Source organism: Salminus brasiliensis, chromosome 21 (assembly GCF_030463535.1).
Source record: "Salminus brasiliensis chromosome 21, fSalBra1.hap2, whole genome shotgun sequence".
Lineage (NCBI taxonomy): Eukaryota > Metazoa > Chordata > Actinopteri > Characiformes > Bryconidae > Salminus > Salminus brasiliensis.
In genome coordinates, this window is record NC_132898.1 from 29,499,697 (window position 1) to 29,519,320 (window position 19,624).

The 19,624-nt window shown below is 43.2% G+C and overlaps 1 protein-coding gene across 2 annotated transcripts in view; it reads right to left on the minus strand.

Moving 5' to 3' along the window:
- cdh4 (cadherin 4, type 1, R-cadherin (retinal)) overlaps positions 1–19,624 on the minus strand; it is a 276,520-nt gene that overhangs the window by 24,402 nt on the left and 232,494 nt on the right. For both annotated transcript variants that reach the window (XM_072665982.1, XM_072665981.1), the window contains exon 9: positions 7,929–8,066. In XM_072665982.1, the coding sequence (XP_072522083.1) occupies positions 7,929–8,066 (138 nt within the window). The remainder of the gene's footprint in view (positions 1–7,928; positions 8,067–19,624) is intronic.

Here is a 19,624-nt window from a genome sequence, read left to right on the forward strand (position 1 = left end):
TCCAGGTGTGTTTGGATGTGTTTTTTTTATTTAGAGAGTCTTTGAAGATAAATATCAAAGATGTAATATCAAAACCAGTATTTCAGAGTGTCACTTGTACAAAATCGGAATATTTTTAAAGTAGTTGTAATTAATAGATAAAAGTATTGGGACACCCGATCATTCACTGTTTCTGGTGAAATAAAGGCTATTAAAAAGAGCTGGAGTAACTGTCTCTACAGTCCAGGGAAGAAGGCTTTCCACTAAATGTTGGAGGAGCATTGCTGTGAGGATCTGATTGCATTCAGCATCAAGAGCAGTAGTAAAGTCAGGATCTTGGATGATCTAGCCCACGCCTGGCATTAAGCATGGTGCCAATAGGTTAATGTTCATCTGCTACAGAGAGTCCTATTCTATTGGCAGTACTTCTCTACAGGCACTAGACAGGCTGTGTGTGTGCATTTGCACATCTGTATCAGCAATGGGTGCAACTTAAAGTAGGGACATATAGGGTATAATAAATATAAGGCATTGTATTATTAAACATACCTCCTATATTATATACACTTACAGAATACAGTATATAATGCATTTACTGTAGATTAAAAGTAGGTAATTAGGTATGTAGATACACACACACACACACACACACACACACGCACACACTCTCACAAACCAACACACACAGTGAGAAGTATTGTTCTTTCGCATTGCTGTGCTGATAGTAATCACATTCAATTTCCCTGGACTGAAAACCACCAATCACAGCCGAGCAAACCAGCAAGCAGCACGACACATCACTATTCCATCATCTCTTGCTCTCTCTATCTCTCCCTCTCCCCCTTTCTCCCGCTGCCCTTTCTTTCTCTCTCTCTCCTTTTTTTTCACCTCTATCTCTCCTTCTTTCAGGAAGAACAATTCAGTCATTTTCGACCCATGTGAATTAAATGTCATGGACTAGTCCATAATTCAGTACTAATTAAATATGAATATCTGATCATTCTTTTTTTATGCGAAAGGTTGATGATACAGTGAAAATAAGAATTAAGAAGCAACATATCAGTGCTTCACTCCACTGCGTCGAGCTAATTACTGATTAAAAGCCTTCATTAAACAGTGTGGTGTCAGGATTATTTCATGGATGTGAACATGGCTCTGAGAGTAACGCAGTTTCAGTCCTGTGTATGTTCTGTACATACTGCAGTTCTGACAATAAAGCTGACTTTGACTTTGACTCGGATGTGACCTAATATAAACAACAAAACTACTACTGATATTAACTCTGCAAATATACAAACAGTGCCATCACATTAGTATGAGGGGAATGCTTCACCGCTAATGTCAAAGAACCCATTGTACAGAAACTGGTTACAGTTTATTGATCGGGTGGCATTTGTCAATGTCTTACACGATGAAATCAGCAATATGTTCCAGCCCACTGAATATAGAGTTACTGTTAAGCTGGACTTTATTAGCATACTTCGATTTTGCCTGCGTTTGCTGACACTTGATGGAAAATCCAGTTTTTCATCAGACAGCAGAAAACAGGCCTTTAAATAACACGGAGTGCTTGGTGGGGTCGTATTACCTGCCCCTTTGTTTCTGCAGTCAAACACTGCGGAGATTGGTAGGTCCAGTCCAAACTGTGATGTCTAGACAACTGGGTCAGAACATCCCCAAAACATCAGGCAGGTCATGTGAGGGTGTTCCTGGAATGCACCTCTACCAAAAAAATTTAACTACCAACTAAATGGTCCAAAATTGGACAACCGGTGAACCGGCGTCAGGGTCATGGGAACCTAAGGCTAATTGATGTGATCCACAGGGGCCTCATCTTACAACTTACAGGAAAGAGTCTGCTAACATTAGTCTTGATGCCAGTTACCACAGGAAGCCTTCTTGTGGAGGTCTGATGTGTTGTGGTGGCACAAGGGGGACCTACTCAATATCAGACAGGTGGTGTTAATGTAATGGCTGATTGGTGTATATTGGTAATATTCAGTACTCTAATGGACTAGACTTAAACTTTGCCCCATAAAATGCTGAAATACCAGCAGGATCATTACTCATTACTGCAAACATGCAAAAGCATACATATGGAAGATTATAAACAATCATCATCATCATCATATCATCAGTGCTATCCTAACTGTGTAACTTCCACAGCCGAGCAGCATCTCTCTCTCCCCGTCTGAAATGAATAAAACATCCTGGTGTTTTTTAAATCGGAACCAGTAGATCTGCTTGGTTTACATCCCCTCCAGCAATCTGCCGTAATTAGCTAGCTCACGTTTCTCTGCGGCTCCCACGGAAAAGATGTTCAGTCTTGTGCTGTCATATGCAAATACTCACTGATCATTTCCACAGTATTCAGTCTGCTCATGTGAATGAGAGTAAGTGAGAGAGAGACTTCGGGGATAAAGAGAGAGAGAGGAAACACATACAGAGCATTTACATGCGAGAGGGCACAGTTCTTGAGTCTATATAACATTGTATCTTTGTCTTAGAAAGAAAACATGCAGTTGCTGTAGAAACCGCTGACCTTTCACTGGAGGGTTCAGTAATATGGTAGCTTGTGCTTGTGCAACAGGTGATGTTGTGACAGTCCTAATGCTGTAAGAATGAACAGAAGGTAAAGCAGCAGTCTGTCGATGAGAACATGATACGTTTTAGGAATGGCATCAGAACATGTGCATTAGGGTCTGTTTACACCTGTTATTAACATGCGTTTGGTATCTGGATAGAATCTGGATCTACTTTGACTGGATTCTGTTTAGACTAGTCCTTAAAATGCGTCCACAGTCTGACCGGATGAGATCTGATTCGACCTTCCCGTGCAAAAAGCTACACCTACATCATTTCTGCTTTACTTCCTGTAAACAACGGTTTCTCATCCAAGCTGTCCTGCTCCGGGAGACTGTGAACAGCTTAGAGGAACAGTTGGGGTTCTACATTGGTTCTCACATTGCTGTAAATGGACTATTTAAACTGCAGGGGAACAAACTCTGTAATACTGCTCTCATCTGCTGTAGAGTCAATAAATCTTTGTCACTGAGTAAACTAACGGTGTGGATGAATGGTGAGTTGTTCACTGTATGGCCAAAAGTATTGGGACATATGCTCATTGTGTCTTCTGAAATCAATGGTATTGAAAAGAGTTGACCCTGCTTTTGTAGGAGTAACTCGTCCTCCTTCAACTCAGCTCATCCCAAAAGTACTGGCTGGAGCACCAACCATCAATTCTGAGAACACACAGGAGTTTCACTGCTCCACAGCTCAATACTGGACAGCTTTACACCTCTCTAGCCCATGCTTGGTGCCACCAGGTATATGTGCATCTGCTCAAGAGAGTCCTATTCTATTCACAGCACTTTTCTACAGTGGTTCTACAGTAATGGGTGCAACTTAGGGGAATGTGTCCACATACATATAGCGTGTATGTAATACTGGCTCAACATGGTGTTTACACTTTAGGGATAAGGTCCCATCTTTCAACAAAAAGAGCCAATCAGCTTACTAGTGGGGAAATGATCTGCACGAGTGCAGTAGCCAGAACCAGCTGAAACTTCAGGGTTTTTGTGCATTACTGTGAATGCATGATTAGACTATTCAGACTATGAAGTTTTTGGTCTGATTTTATCAGTGATTTATCATTGATGGCCACAGAGTGAACAGACTTGCCTATTAGGATCTGATCTAAGAAACAAATCTAATTTGCCTGCAGTCTGAACACAGCCTTAGCCACTAGAGGTTAGGTGTCCTGACTCTTAACTAATGCTCCATGCTTAATGTCTATTCACTGTTAGCTGTATCAGCTTTTTGGAGTGAAGTATTTCTCTAACGTTAGGGAGATATTTTCCTCCTGACTTTCACAAACACACCTGACTTACCTTTCATCCTCACCCCTCCCTCTACCTTCCTGTCTCTGAGACAGAAGGCAAAGTGGTCTGGAGTGCATGATTGCGTGATATTCTCGGGGAAAAGACGGGCTGTGAGGAGACAGGTGCTCTTTCTCTTTTGTCTCCTGCTCTCGTCTTCTGATTCATTCCATTCCTGTTTAATTCACTCTTGTTTACTTAAAGCTCTAAGCTGTGTTTTAAGAGGTGAGGTAGCAATAAGAGCAATAAGAGGCAGAGTAATAATAAAAATAATGTTAATAACAACCTCTGTTTATTTGACTGTGTGTGCTGGTGTGTGTGTTTGTTTGTTTTTGTGTGTGTGTCCATGTGTTGGTGTGTGTGTGTGTGTGTGTTTGGCCGGTATCTGTGTTGAAGATGCTGCCCAGACACTTCTGCTTTCATCCTCACAAAGTGCTCTCCCTGCTCTGTCCTACTCACCGCTTCTGTCACACGGAGACAAAACACGCTTCATAGAACCACACACACACACACACACACACACCACAGCACCAGTCGACACACTGAAACACTCAGTCGACACTCCTGCACTGGAGCCAAGCCAACTAGACTGGAAAAGAGTTAGAGACAGTTACAGCAAAGCCAGAGAGACACTGGAGAGGACCCCACTGCTGCAGCAATAGCCACACACAAAGGTGTGCCTCAGGGATCAGTACGGGGCCCCCTACTTTTTGTGACACGGTCTTAGCTGGTTAGCTTCTACTCATATACAGATGAGAAACAAATGTATCCTACTATCTACACCTATCTGCCATAAAAATTAGCACCAGGTGACATGAAACACTTCAACTTGATTATCTTCATCTACAGTGGCATCTGTCAAGGGGTGGATATATTAGGCAGGACGTGAACAATCAGATCTTGAAGATGATGTGTTAAAGCATGATCAAAGCTAGATCATGGCTAGAATCTAAAACATCAGGCAGGTCTTGTTAGGTGTTCCTGGTATGCAGTGAATAGTACATACCAAAAGTGATCCAAGAAAGGACAACCGGTAAACGGTGACAGGTTCAAGGGCACCTAAGGCTCATTAATGCTATCCATTAAGGCCCTACCACACAACTTACAGGACTCGAAAGATCTGCTGTTAACGTATTGGTGCCAGATACCACAGGACACCTTCAGAGGTTTTCAGCAAACTTCATGCCTTGAATGGTCAGATTTCTTGTGGCAGCACGAGGGGTACCTACTCAGCTGTGAACAAACGCCATCGCTGCTGTTGTCAATGTTAAACTGCAGAAATGTGCTAATCCAGAACACAGGGCCATCTCTCTGTATGTACGATCTTGCTACCGTCCCAAACAGGTCTGAGCAATGAGCGAAGAGTATGTTCTCATCTGTTATGACACATCTTGGTGCACTGTGTTGTGTTTGATGCACACATTTTCCCTATGTGAAAACAGAAAATGCTCTACACTAGGAAGCTAAGAAGAGCAACATGTGCCGAGCAACAGCTGGAGAGCACCAGGTGGAAGACGCTGTTTGCTGAAGCTTTTATCTAAATGGAATAACTAATAATGGTTGATTGAGGTTTCAGATGGGAACTCCAGGACGCCCACCAGTTAGAGTGTCTTCAACGGCCACCCACCCTACAGGCCATGCAATGTGCTTTAAAAGATCCACATACTTGAACGGCTGATTTCTAAATGTAACTGTTCTGAGATCTTTTTAAAACCCTTACCAGACTCATCTGCAGCTAAAACTTTTTAGACTGAAGGCCTCAGAAAGCTCAGTAATAACACTCACTTCATCAATCGATGTCTGAGGTTTAAATAAGACAGGCTCCTCCAAAATCCCCTCTAATGATGTTCTAATCATCTGCAGTGGATGCTCTGCACCTGATTTTAATTGTAGGCATTTGAAGTAGGAATAAATGTGTGTGGGGGGGTGCTACGTTTTTCCTCACAGAATATATATGAATATAATAAATGTATTAATTAATGTTTAAAGAAGATCAAATGTCCAGATGTTTAAATATATTTAAAAGCCAAAGGTTTTCATGGGGTGTCCTAACTTTTTCACATGACTGTATGACTAGTTTATGACTATATTGTCCTAATATTGTCCTACAAAAAAGCACATTTGAGGGCAGACCACAGATAGGTCCACTGTAATGTAAGTCCCGCACTGCAGGGTGAAGTGCTTGCAGCAGTATTACACTCTGTTCAGCACCTGCCCTCGCTGAGGATGTCTGCTCTGTGCTAGAATGACAGGTAAGACAAATAAGGTGAAAATCATTTAAAATCATACAGTGCAGAGTGCAGTGTTACACGCCTTGGGCTATTAGTGAATGAGTGCGAGAGCAGGAGCGAGAGCGGGTGAGATGTATGTTGAGAGAGATGGGAGGGAAGGGGCAGAGAAATGAAAAGACAGAGAGAGAGAGAGAACGATAAATGACACAGGAGAGATGGAGAGGCACACAGAACGAGCGAAAAAGCACAGGCGGGAGAGAGAGCGAGAAAGAGAGCGCGAGAGATGGATGGTAAAAGTGAGTGTGAGAGAGAGCGAAAGAGAGGGAGATGAAGGCTGACAGAAACAAACATTGTGAAAAGGAGAGCTAGGAGCAATGTGTGTGTGTGTAAGTGTCTGTGTGTGTGTGTGTGTGTGTGTGTGTGTGTGTGTGAGAGAGAGAGAGAGAAGGATAGGCGCCAGATGCCTGCAGACAAACCACAGCCACCTGAGGCTATACTGGCACCAGCACAAAACAGAGGGAATGGGGCGAGAGAGAGAGAGAGAGAGAGAGAGAGAGAGAGAGAGAGTGAGAGCAAGCAGGAACAAAGAGTGTCTGATCTGTAAGCTCTCTCAGTTTTCAGCTCTCTCTCTCTCTCTCTCTCTCTCTCTCTCTCTCTCTCTCTCTCCCTTTCTGTGTCCTATTTTACCTCCTACATGCGTATCGGCCCCTGTTTACTCCTCATGCTCCTCCACGTCTCTCTCTCACAGTTGGACTCCACGTGAAAACGTGTTTGGGAATTCTACACGTAACTCAGAGGCCACGAATGGAACGTGTGGGCTTCCGTGACGGACCGGCAGAGGTGGAAACGGTTACACTGCTCTTGTTTGAGCACATGACAGGCTGTGCATCTGCTCAGGAGAGTCCTATTCTATTGACAGCACTGTTCTACAGGGACTAGACAAGCAGTGTGTGCCTCAGCAATGGGTGCAACTTAAAGTAGGGGAATGCACTCATTAGAAAGGGTGTCCACATACATATAGCGTGTATGTAATACTGGCTGTCAGTTTACAGATAAGGTCCCACCTTTCAACTAAAAAAAGAGCCAATCAGCTTACTAGTGGGGAAATGATCTAATGAACAGGATTCTTCTAGAAATGATTCAGTGAATCATGAAATCTCAAAGTTCACAGTTTGATTTGATTTGGAAATAATTACAGATCCAATTACAGGAACCAATTACAGACGGTCTACAGACACTTTGTGCTGGTCTGCAGATTATGGCCTGTTTAGCAGGTTATCTACTAAGAAATTCCACCTAAATGAACACGGGTGTAACTTTGCAATCGACAGATGACCAGATAAATATCAACTGCTGTTGTCAACTTGCTCATGCCCTTTTTGTATGGAAGTCCAGTTTCCTTCAGGATGGAAATTTTATCCCTTAAAGAGCTTCTATAATGAGACATTCTGGACTGACTGATTTGGTTTAGACTTTTCTTAAAATGACTTTTTTACAGTATGATTAATATCTTATAATTCAGCCTGATTCACCTTCCTGTTGATATATATTCTTAGAGTTTCACTAGTTTAATTTGTTAGTAATGGTGCTGCAATGAAAAGGAGCAGGGGTGGCAGTGGGGTGCAAATGTCTAGACATTAGAAGGTGATGGAAGGAGAGGTTTTATAGGTTTTTATATGTAATAATGAAGAGGAAGAGTTTGGGTGTGGTCCTTGTCTCAAACTTCCATGCTTGTTCTGTTAACATACTACTCAAATTTGGATGTACTCAAAATCTGATTGAATGCATTGCATCATGATCTTAACTAAGAAACTAAGAAAACAGAAACAAAGCTACTCACTGTTTTGGAGTCGAGCTCTGGAGGGTTGTCGTTGATGTCTGTGACGGTAATCAGGGCAGTCGCTGTGTTGGACAAGCCGAAATTCAGACTGCCCTCCATGTCCGTGGCCTGCACTATGAGTGTGTACTGAGACACTTTCTGCAAACAATAAAGAAGACAATGCACACTTACACAGAGCAGAGCAACACATCATAGGCTTTGTATTAAAAGTTTCCATTTTTACAAGATTTTTACAAGATCTTTGGGAGATGAATAAGCTTCTCTAAAATGAATGCAATCTATTACCTTGTAGCCCTTTAAATAAAGCAAAAACACCTAAGAAATGCTCTGACATCATCTAGGCCAACTCAGTTTGCTGTCCGTGGTCCTGAAACTCTTTCTCCATCCTCATTAATCAATTTGGCTAAAGGCTGCCTTTGCATGAAAAGTAGGCAAGCGTGTCAAGGACGGGCCAGAGTGAGTCCAAGCGTGGGGATCCAGAGAAAGGTTCTGCTGACCATTCAAACTGATCTGCTGATGTACACACATTACCTCACACACACACACACACACACACACACACACACACACAATGTACATATTCTCTTATACATGGGCTGCACTAATGAGCTCTGTGGGTAGTACAGACTATCAATGAGGAGAAATGTAATGTGCTAACTGTAGATCATGATGTCCACCAATCTACTGTTACAGTTACTTGCACAGAGCACGAAACAGGCTGTGTTTAACAAGCTCAGCAAATCTTCTCTGGACCCTGTCTGCATTTCTTTATGTTGCCTGATCTGTTAGATGGAGCGTTTGGAAGCGTCCTGTCCACACCAGTTCATCATATTCCCTGTCTCAAGTTTGACCCCTTCTTTTGACAGCAAGCTCACTCTCACTCATTCTGTTTTACCCGCTTACACACTAGAGTTTACATCGATTGTCAAGTGTATCGATCTCTGCTGGATGATTTCAGTCTGTTTTATAACTTTCCCTGAAAAAACACACTGAAGATACCAGGAAACATTACTTCAGCCACAAATGTTCAGCATACTTTGTTCAATACAACCAAAACTGACTGTATCATTGATGTTAACATTCCAAAGTCAATGGCCACCCTCAGTTCATGCGATTTTTTAGACATACTCCCACATTCCCTCTTTCCCCATAAGGTGATCAGTGTATTTAAGAGGTAGGTCGCTCCAAGGCTCTTCAAAGGCTGTTCCAAAGCACTTAGCCTCTAGTGGAGCACTTTGGCCTGGCCTGACCACTCATTAAAGCAGTGTGCACACGTTACTGCAGCGGCCCAGTCCACAGCTCAATGGCGGCCGGCGGCCTTTTATTACGCACACATAATGAAATATCAATAGCGGCTCCCTCATGCACTGCAGCGAGACGGTGAAACAAATCACAGTGTAATTAATCCACAATCACCGTTTTCAAACCGAGACAGCGGGAGAGATGAAGGCCAACGGTGGGCAAGCTAGCGTGATTAAAGAGAACACACAGGGTCAGCCCAAATTAATTCATTCAGCCTTGTTCAGCCTGCAGTGAGACAGGGAAATAGCTCTCAAGCTGACCATTACACCCTCATTCATACACATACTGTACTTTTTTCTGTTGATGCACAATTTGTGATAGGCTATTCAGTTGTTAGTCTTTCCTCAGTGGTCAGCTTCTGACCACTAGGCCACTGGTGGCTGAATATTTTGGATGGCACACTGGTTTTGACCCAACAACTAATAATTAATTGTAAACTGTGGTGGTGTCACCACACCTCCAGACCTGCAGTTAAATCAAGCCCTTGCTGTACTCTCCATGGTGCTGAATGTCAAGGCAGCCTGGTCAGCTTCTGTTTTGTTGACACTCTCCCATCCTCTCCTTAAAACCAGCAAACTGAGCCACCCTTGCACCTCTGCTCATGTCCCTCAGACCTTAAGGCACCTCACTCTGGCTGGTCACTGCTCCTCGGCTCAACTCCAAGCTTTATGCTCCCAACTTTATGCTCCTCTATCGTTTGAACATTGTACTAATAAAGACCAACAACTAAAGAGGGATCCCCACGACAAGCCTAGCACTGATCTCGAGGAAAGTGCATGTGAAACTGTATTAAACACCGGGGAAACAGATGGGATTTAAAGATGCATGATTGATTTGGCAGATTCGTGATTTTACCAACAACCCTAAATTTTCCTCCCCAAATACCTAACCTTCTAGCAGACGCCCCTGCTGGCCACCATCACATTAAAATTATGTGAGGAGAGAGAGAGCGGCATCTAGCCACCCGGAGAGAGCAAGGTCAACTGTGCTCTCTTGAGCTCCGGCTGCTGATGGCAGGCAGCATGACCCTGGATTCAAACCAGCAATCCATGGGTCACAATGTCAGAACCTTCTGGACCACTCGGAGCCCCTAGAGATTATAAAAGATCTAAATGAATCATGGGAACAAGAAAGATTGATTCTTTGATTTCAGGCAACAGAAGTGTATATTAGTTCTGGTGTTGAATATCTGGCAACCTAAAGCCAGATTGAAACCTTTGAATGCTTGTGTATGAAAATGAGGATTTAGATAAAGAGTAAAAGTAGAGCAGATGTTTTTAATAAACTGGCTGAGCATGGGGTAAACACAGAAACCTGAACATACACTAGTGCACTACCCTCCTCCCCCCAACCACCACCACTCACTTGAGTCAACTGCTATGAAAAACATTTCACAGCCCGGTGGGCCCTGACCTGTCTACTCCTCCAGACTTCTCTGTCTGCAGAGAGGAAGAAGTGAAAAGAGAGTGGGGTGAGGACAGAGAGAGCTAGAGAGTGCGAGAGAGAGCGAGAGAGAGAAGAATGAGAGAGAAAAAGAATGAGTGCGCCCACTTTATATTGCTGATTCTTCTAGGTTCACACACAGAGGCAGTCACACACACACACAAAGCACCGATCAATTCCTTAATCAGGCGTAGCAGAGCGGACACATTCTAACCCAGATTTGACACTAGCAGCTACACACGCACAAACACACACACACACACACACACACAGCCCTGGGCGGGTACAGGTGAAGAAAAGCAACAGCCTGGACAATCTGGCCTGTATGGACTCACACTGCTCAGAGAGGCACAGTTAGGGCCCCTAACAGACGCGCACTCTCGAGGAGGGAGCAAAACAATGCAGGCGGAATATTGCCAGAGGCTCATTAGAAGCCCAGCGAGAGCACGCTGCTTTATCTTCCACTAAGAGCTCGATAAAAGAGCAAGCTGGCTCGTAACATATGCCCATTCAGAGCAATTATTCACAAGCCGTAGTAACTGCCTTATGCTGGGATGGGTCATCATAACTCTACAGCTTCACGTCCATCATTCCACCTCTTCAGCCTGCGAGCCGAGAGGTTGATGGTGCTAATGTGAATTTGAGGAGAACGTCTGTGCTGGTATTTCAGATCAAAGGATAAAGGATAAAGGTGCACGTATTCGTCACTGTACAGTGTGGACTGTACAGCGAAATGTGTCCTCCGCATTTAACCCATCTGGTAGTGAACACACTCACACACACACACGTGTTAGGGGCAGTGAGTACACACACACACCCAGAGCGGTGGGCAGCCAACTCCAGCGCCCGGGGAGCAGAGAGGGTAAAGGGCCTTGCTCAAGGGCCCAACAGTGGCAGCTTGCCGAGCCCGGGAATCGAACCCACAACCCTGTTATCGATATCCCGGCGCTCTAACCGCTGAGCCACCACTGCCCCAGAGAAATGTCCCGGAGAAGAAAACCCAGTACTGGTACTATATGGACAAAAGTATTAGGACACCTGCTCATTCATTGTTTCTGTCAAAATTAAAACACTAAAAAAGAGTTGATCCTGCTTTTATTGGAATAACTCTCTCTACCGACCAGGCAAGGCTTCCTACTAGATTTCGGAGCATTGGAGCATCCAAATAAGCTTTACTAAGGTTAGGATGATGGATGGTCACCGCCACACCTCATCCTCAACTCAACTCCTCAATCCAACCCAAAAGTAAATTCCAGTGAAACACAGTTCCACTGCTCCACAGCTCAATGCTGGGGGGCTTTATGTTTATCTGCTCCAGAGAGTCCTATCCTATTACTAAGTATTTATTGACAGGGACTAGACAAGCTGTGTGTGTCAGCAGTGGGTTCGAAGTAGCTGAACACATTCATGAAGAAGGTGTGAAGGTGTGTCCACAAACATTTGAACAAAAAATGTTGGAAAAGAAAAGCCAGTGCTGGTATATCATATCAGAGCAATGTTCCTGGAGAAGAAAATCCAGTACTGGTATCCTAAGATCAGAGAAATCTACACGTAGAGGAAAAGCCAGTGTCGGTATCTCAGATCACAGCAATGTTCCTAGGGAAGAACTCTCCCAGGGAGGAAAATCCAGTTCAGGTATTCCAGGCCATAAAAATACTCATGGAGGAGGAAAGTTAGCGACAGTATCGGTTCCTAGAGAAATGCTCTGGAAAACAAAACCTGGTGTCGAAATCTCAGATTCAAAGTGTCCCTGGAGAAGATCATCCAGGTCTTAGACCACAGAAATACTTATGGCAAAGAAAAGTCAGTGCTGGTATCTCTGACTTTGCTCATGATTTTTTACTATTTCTCCTCCATCCCTAATTGAACACATCTGGCTCTAGTGGCCAGATGGTCCTGAACACTCTGATTAGCTGGATTAGGAAGGTTTAATTGGGGTTGGAGCTAAAGGTGGAGGGACCTGTATGAAATTAGCCCCCCAGCAGGAGAGAGGGAGACATTTACACCAGTGGAAATGGCATTTGGTTGGCACAATGAAGGATGGGTAAAAATGAGGCCATTGAACAAACAGCTAAAAATCACATTGAAAATGACTTCATTAGACATCCTGTGCACCTGGATTGTGTACAGTTCGATCCCGGGCACAGCTTGTTACTCATCTAGGCCTTTAGCAACACACTGCTGGCTGGATATCTTTGGTGGATCATTCTTAACCCATGAGCGACAGTGTTGTGGAGTACAAGCACCACCAACTGTGCTGAGAAGGTCCACCACTTAAGCTATATCTAATATGGTTAATCTCCACTGATCAGTGGGTAAAGGGGACTTGTTAACTGCACAGCAACAAATGGACAACATATATTCAGTGGGCCATTTGAAGTCACTGGACGTTGCACCACTGCAGGTTATTCACTGGACCTTAAGCGCAAAAATGCTCTAAAACATTTGACCAGTAGTGTATGTCAGGTGTTTCTGATAAAATGTCCATACAAGGAACACTCTATGTCCTTTTATAGACCCCTCATAATGAATACATTTTGTTACGTTAAGTTGCACCCATTGTTGACACAGATGTGCAAATGCACATGCACAGCTTGTCTAGTCCCTGTAGAAAACTACTGCCAATAGAATAGGACTTAGGACTATTGGCACCATGTCAGGTGCCATGTGTGGGATGGAGGGGTATAAATCCTGTAGATCTGAAGAACTGTGTTCCCTGGAATGATGGTTGGTGCTCCATCCAATACTTTTGGGATGAGTTGGAGATCATGCAACATGCTGACCTCACTAACGATCTTGTTGCTGAATGCAATCAAATCCTCACAGAAACAGTAGGGAGCTGTCCATATACAGTAGGGATATTTACTCCAACAAAATCAGTAATGAGCAGGTGTCCCAATACTTTTGTCCATATGGTGTAGGTATGCAGAGTAAAATAGCACTCACATCACCCAGTTTGAAAGCGAAAAGGAGAAATTCCTGGTTGTATAAGACATGAATAGTGTATGTTGTTGTGTGTGTGTGTGTGTGTGTGTGTGTGTGTGTAAATATAAGAGTATGTACGGTCGTGTGTCTGTGTGGGCTGAGATCAGAGGTCAGTCACTCTCTGTTGGAGGGGGTTAATTGGTATGCTGCTCTGATCAGTTCACTATGACACTAGAGTGAACCTCCAGTCCCAGTAGCGCGAGGCTACAGCACAAGGCTTCTTCACCCCACTAATTACTGCATAAATATTCCAATTAGGCTACTGCTACTGATGAAAGAGCTCTGCCCTCCTGATGAGGATGGGTGTGTATGTGTGTGTGTCTGTGTGTAAGCGTGTGGTAACCGTTCATCTCTCCTTGGTATCCTGCCGCAGCTCCATCTGACGCTATGTCCTGTGGTGTGGATGCTGACATTTCCACAGTGTTTGATTAAATGCTGCTCTAGTGGAGGATTGGCTCTTCTGGGCTGCCTGTGAGCCTATTAAGCAAGTGCACAGTCATTCAGCACATGCACAGCACTGTTGTGGGTAACAGTGTTCAGAAGAAAAACAACGCTGATGCTTTGAATTAACATGATTCAAATAAAGCAGTTTGTTGCACATGAATAAAATATATTACATCAACACAGAGCTTGCCAGCAATTGTTTTATTCATGTGCAATCGATTGACACATTTGAATCATGTAAATTCAAAGCACTGTTTACTTCACTGTAGCTCGCCTCAGTCATGTAGAACCAGAAAGGATCCTGGATTTGGACCCACATCAGAGTTTAGATCATGACCAGACTTACCTAAACTTAAGCTGGGTTTACACTGTGCAATTTTTACCCCTGCTTTTAGCCTCAATTCTCAGCCTGGCTGAGTCAATGCCGGTTGGCTCTAGTCTCTAGTTTTTTGTCGGTCGGAGATGACAGTTGGAGAGGGAATCGAGCAGTGTGTGAGGGATGCAGACTCCTGATTGCATATCAAACGTTTGATTTTTCTGACCTGACTGGTCAGCAAATCCAGTGACAAATAATAATGAAATGTTACCATCTTAAATGAGACAGTAGCTACAGTGAACAATGTACATATAATGAATGCATTCAGCAACTTTAAGTTGCACCCATTGCTGACACCATGCCTGATGCCAGGCGTGGCCTAGAGGGGTATAAAAACCCCCAGCACTGAACTGGGGAGCAGTGGAACTGTGTTTTCTGGAATGGTGGTTGGTGCTCCATCCAATACGTTTGGGATGAGTTGGGGATGAGGTGGAGTGGTGATCATCCAACATCCTGACCTCATTAGTGCTCTTGTCACTGAATTTGATCAAATCCTCACAGCAATGCTCCTCCAAAATGTACTAGAAAGCCTTCTTCTCTGAACAGTAGAGACAGTTACTCCACCAAAAGCAGGATACACTCTTTTTAATACCCTTGATTCCAGAAGAAACACAAAATTAGTAGATGTCCCAATACTTTTGTCCATATTGCATTATATTTGACAATGTGTGGTTAAGATTGTTTTAGATTACAATCCATAGACAACTCACACTAAGTGACTAACTGTGAGTGGGGTCTAACTGGCCACCTAGTGTCATACCTACAAGCGTAACAAAGTCTAGGACTAGAAAACGGATTCAAGGTCCAGAGATGAAGACCTTTGCTAAAAGTTGAGGATAACAAAAGCATGCCAGCATCTCATGTGAACTGTTTCTCAGGCACAGATCATTGCATCATGTGTATAACCCCATACTTGTAAGGGTTAACAAGATACCATACTCCAGAAACTGTCCAATAGAAGAAGAGGTCAGGGATATGCTTATAGTGTAGTCCTCACTTGGGTCTTAAATTATTCAGCTGAACTGAAAAGAAAAAAAAACTGCTCTGAAATACACCCCCCTTCCCCGACCTACCCACAACACAGCCTTGCAGCAGCCCGTAACAGAGCCAGCAGACCTTTATTGCTTATCTCAGCGTGGTTATTGTCATAATGATAGCAGTTTATTTCAGTTATTTATTTTTGGTTGTGTGATTCACTCTCCAACCCACTTGTTATTAACTCTGATAGAAGGGATGTTAACCCACAGGTGTGCCCTAGTTCTGGCAGTAGAGCACAGGTGGCACGCAGAAGGTGTTATTGGGCACAGGTGGGAAGCAGAGTGATTAATGGGAGTTACCTCACCTGCATCATGAACACAGAGCACCATCCTGCTACAGTGCATAGACCAACACACTGCAGTCCAACAGATAACATGTACAGTGCATAGACCAAAACTGATTTGCACTGGAAATTATTCAACTCCTATTGTACATTAGGAATACTAGCACAATTTACAAACTTCAAACAACTAATAAGATGCCACTTTTAATGACGACTGCAGTCTCAGAATTTCTCAACCACTTCATGACAAGCGTCTTTAGTACTTTAGAATCCTTTTGCTGCAAACATGATGCAAAGCCAGACACCAGCTTCTAGGAGTGATACTGAGGAATCTCAGCCCATTCCTCATGGGCAGGGACCTCCAGTTCACTAATATTCTCGGGTTTTCTGCTGCAACCGTCTTCTTCAAATCCCACCAAAGATTTTCTGTAAGGTTCAACTCCGGTGACTCAGGCGAGGTGATGGCCACTGCAGAACCTTCCAGGACTTTTTCTGAAACCAACCCTTAGTGGACTTAGAGGTATACTTGGGATCATTGTACTCTGTCGGAAGGTTCAATGACACCCAAGCTTCAGCTTCCCTACAGAAGCATGCTGTTTCGACATTCTCAACTATTTCCTGATACTTGACGAAATCCATATTTCTTTTCACTTGCTGTTGGTTTTCAGAGCCAGAGGAAGAAAATGATCCACCGGCATGCTTCGCTGTAGACAGGATGTACATTTCAGACCTTCAGACACACATACAGCTCTTCCATAGTACATAAAACAACATACTGCAGGACCTACATACTGCAGGGCAATTGGTACCTTCTATCAACATAGACCTACATACTGCAGACCAACAGAAAACCTATACAGTACATAGACCTACATACTGCAGACCAACAGAAAACCTATATAGTACATAGACCTACATACTGCAGACCAACAGAAAACCTATACAGTACATAGACCTACATACTGCAGACCAACAGAAAACCTATACAGTACATAGACCGACATACTGCAGACCAACAGAAAACCTATACAGTACATAGACCTACATACTGCAGACCAACAGAAAACCTATACAGTACATAGACCTACATACTGCAGACCAACAGAAAACCTATACAGTACATAGACCTACATACTGCAGATCAACAGAAAACCTATACAGTGCATAGACCTACATACTGCAGACCAACAGAAAACCTATACAGTACATAGACCTACATACTGCAGACCAACAGAAAACCTATATAGTACATAGACCGACATACTGCAGACCAACATCTATAGTACATAGACCTACATACTGCAGACCAACAGAAAACCTATACAGTACATAGACCTACATACTGCAGACCAACAGAAAACCTATACAGTACATAGACCTACATACTGCAGACCAACAGAAAACCTATATAGTACATAGACCGACATACTGCAGACCGACATCTACAGTACATCGACCTACATACTGCAGACCAACAGAAAACCTATACAGTACATAGACCTACATACTGCAGACCAACAGAAAACCTATATAGTACATAGACCTACATACTGCAGACCAACAGAAAACCTATACAGTGCATAGACCTACATACTGCAGACCAACAGAAAACCTATACAGTACATAGACCTACATACTGCAGACCAACAGAAAACCTATACAGTACATAGACCGACATACTGCAGACCAACAGAAAACCTATACAGTACACAGACCTACATACTGCAGACCAACAGAAAACCTATATAGTACATAGACCGACATACTGCAGACGACATCTACAGTACATCGACCTACATACTGCAGACCAACAGAAAACCTATACAGTACATAGACCTACATACTGCAGACCAACAGAAAACCTATATAGTACATAGACCGACATACTGCAGACCGACATCTACAGTACATAGACCTACATACAGCAGACCAACAGAAAACCTATACAGTACATAGACCGACATACTGCAGACTGACATCTACAGTACATAGACCTACATACTGCAGACCGACATCTACAGTACATAGACCTACATACTGCAGACCAATAGATATCTTCTACCAACATAGACCAACATACTGCAGACCATAGACCTAAATAAAGGAGACCAATATATAGGGTAGATTCTGATTCCTGGTTATTCATTTTATCTGATGCTCTATTTATGCAAAAAATTACTCTCTATTTTCAGTCTGACCTGAAAAGCTTAACCTTTACCAGACGAAACACAAGTGATCTGTTTTGGCTGTTATCCACCTCGAAGCACAAGTCTCTGTATTGCTTCATTTGTCTGTGCTCCATGTCTCGATTCACTCGATTTCCGCTCCGTTGATTAAAAAGGAATTAACAAAGCCATCATGGGTTTCATCAATAGCCTATATTAACAAAAATAAACCAAAGCACAATAACGATAACACCTTCTCCAGCTTCTTTCTAGTGCTGATATTAAATCAATATTTTCCACCTGGATTATAGCCCTCAGCTATCATCAATATGCAGTTATTGACCTGTGTAGGCACAGCAGAAGAGAGAGCAAGGGGAAGAGAGAGAGAGAGAGAGAGAGATGTAATCTCTGCAGGGAGAAAACGAGGGATGAAGCAATGCAGCAAGATGAAGGAAAAGCAGAAAAAGATGAAGGAAGACGAGCAGACTCTGCCGAAGGTCTGCTGATGTATTCTGGCATGACTCACATTGACCCCTGCATGACCTCACTCATTAGTGCAGCAAACAGAGGTTAAGGGAAACTTTGCATATCTGTGTATATGTGATGTGTGCGAGACAGAGTAAAAGAGCAGGGAGGTAAGAGCTGGAGGCATGTAGAAGCTGTGTCCAATCCCATGACCCCCGACGTGTGTTTGAGCGCAACGTCGATAAAATAGGACTAATTCTTGTCGGCTACAGCTCAAGAAAAGACAGCAAGACAAGCTGAGAAATGGCCCTGAGCTCTTCATATCTTTGGCCGTTGGCTAGGTTCAGCTCTGGGAGGTTCACACTAGGAACTGCAGGACCTTTTATTAGCTGACTAGTCTTCAAAATCAGCGATAACAAAACTATGAAGAAAAATATTGTTGTAAATAATGTTGTTTTTCACGGTAAGGACGAGACGAGAGCTAAACAAAAAGTAACTGTACGTGTCCACCTGCACCTGGTTTCGACACATTTCATTGGCGGATCTCTTGGCTTGCTGCATGTGGGTGTGTCTTGTTTTGTGTGGGCGTGTCTGTTATGTTTTTGTATGCAAATGAAGCAACAGAACAAATTTAAAAGTGAGTAATCCTATTTATAAGATTTAAGTGTTTTTTTGCCAATTGTATCGTAATGTAACTGAGTAAATCCAGATACTGCCACTGTCGACTTTTCCTCCCTGTTCAAAAAGCATTTGTTCTGTGTGTGATGCTCATGTGACGTTCCAACCTAATCGAGAATTCGCTGCATGTTTGCTGGCTGGTGCACCTTAGGTCTGCATTTGTGTCACAGATTTCACTAAAAACAAGGGTTTGTGCTTGGCTGTTCGGCGTGTCAGCTAGCTTAACCCTGTTAAAGTAGCTGTTTCTTAAAAGGCTGTTCATGTACAGTCTCACACAGTTTGCAAAGGGATTCATTTAATCTCCTGTAGTATTACCAAACTGACAAAGTACTTTAGACTTTGCGCTTAAAATAAATTGCTGCCTGGACGCTTCACCTGTTCTTCCCTTGCTGTATTTCATTACTAAAGTCTTACACTGATCTCGACTACTTGACAGCTGGCCACTGTGTTGACTAGGGGATTTATTCAGGCCTGTTGTACAACAGCATATAAATACTGTACATGTTTTACTCAATAT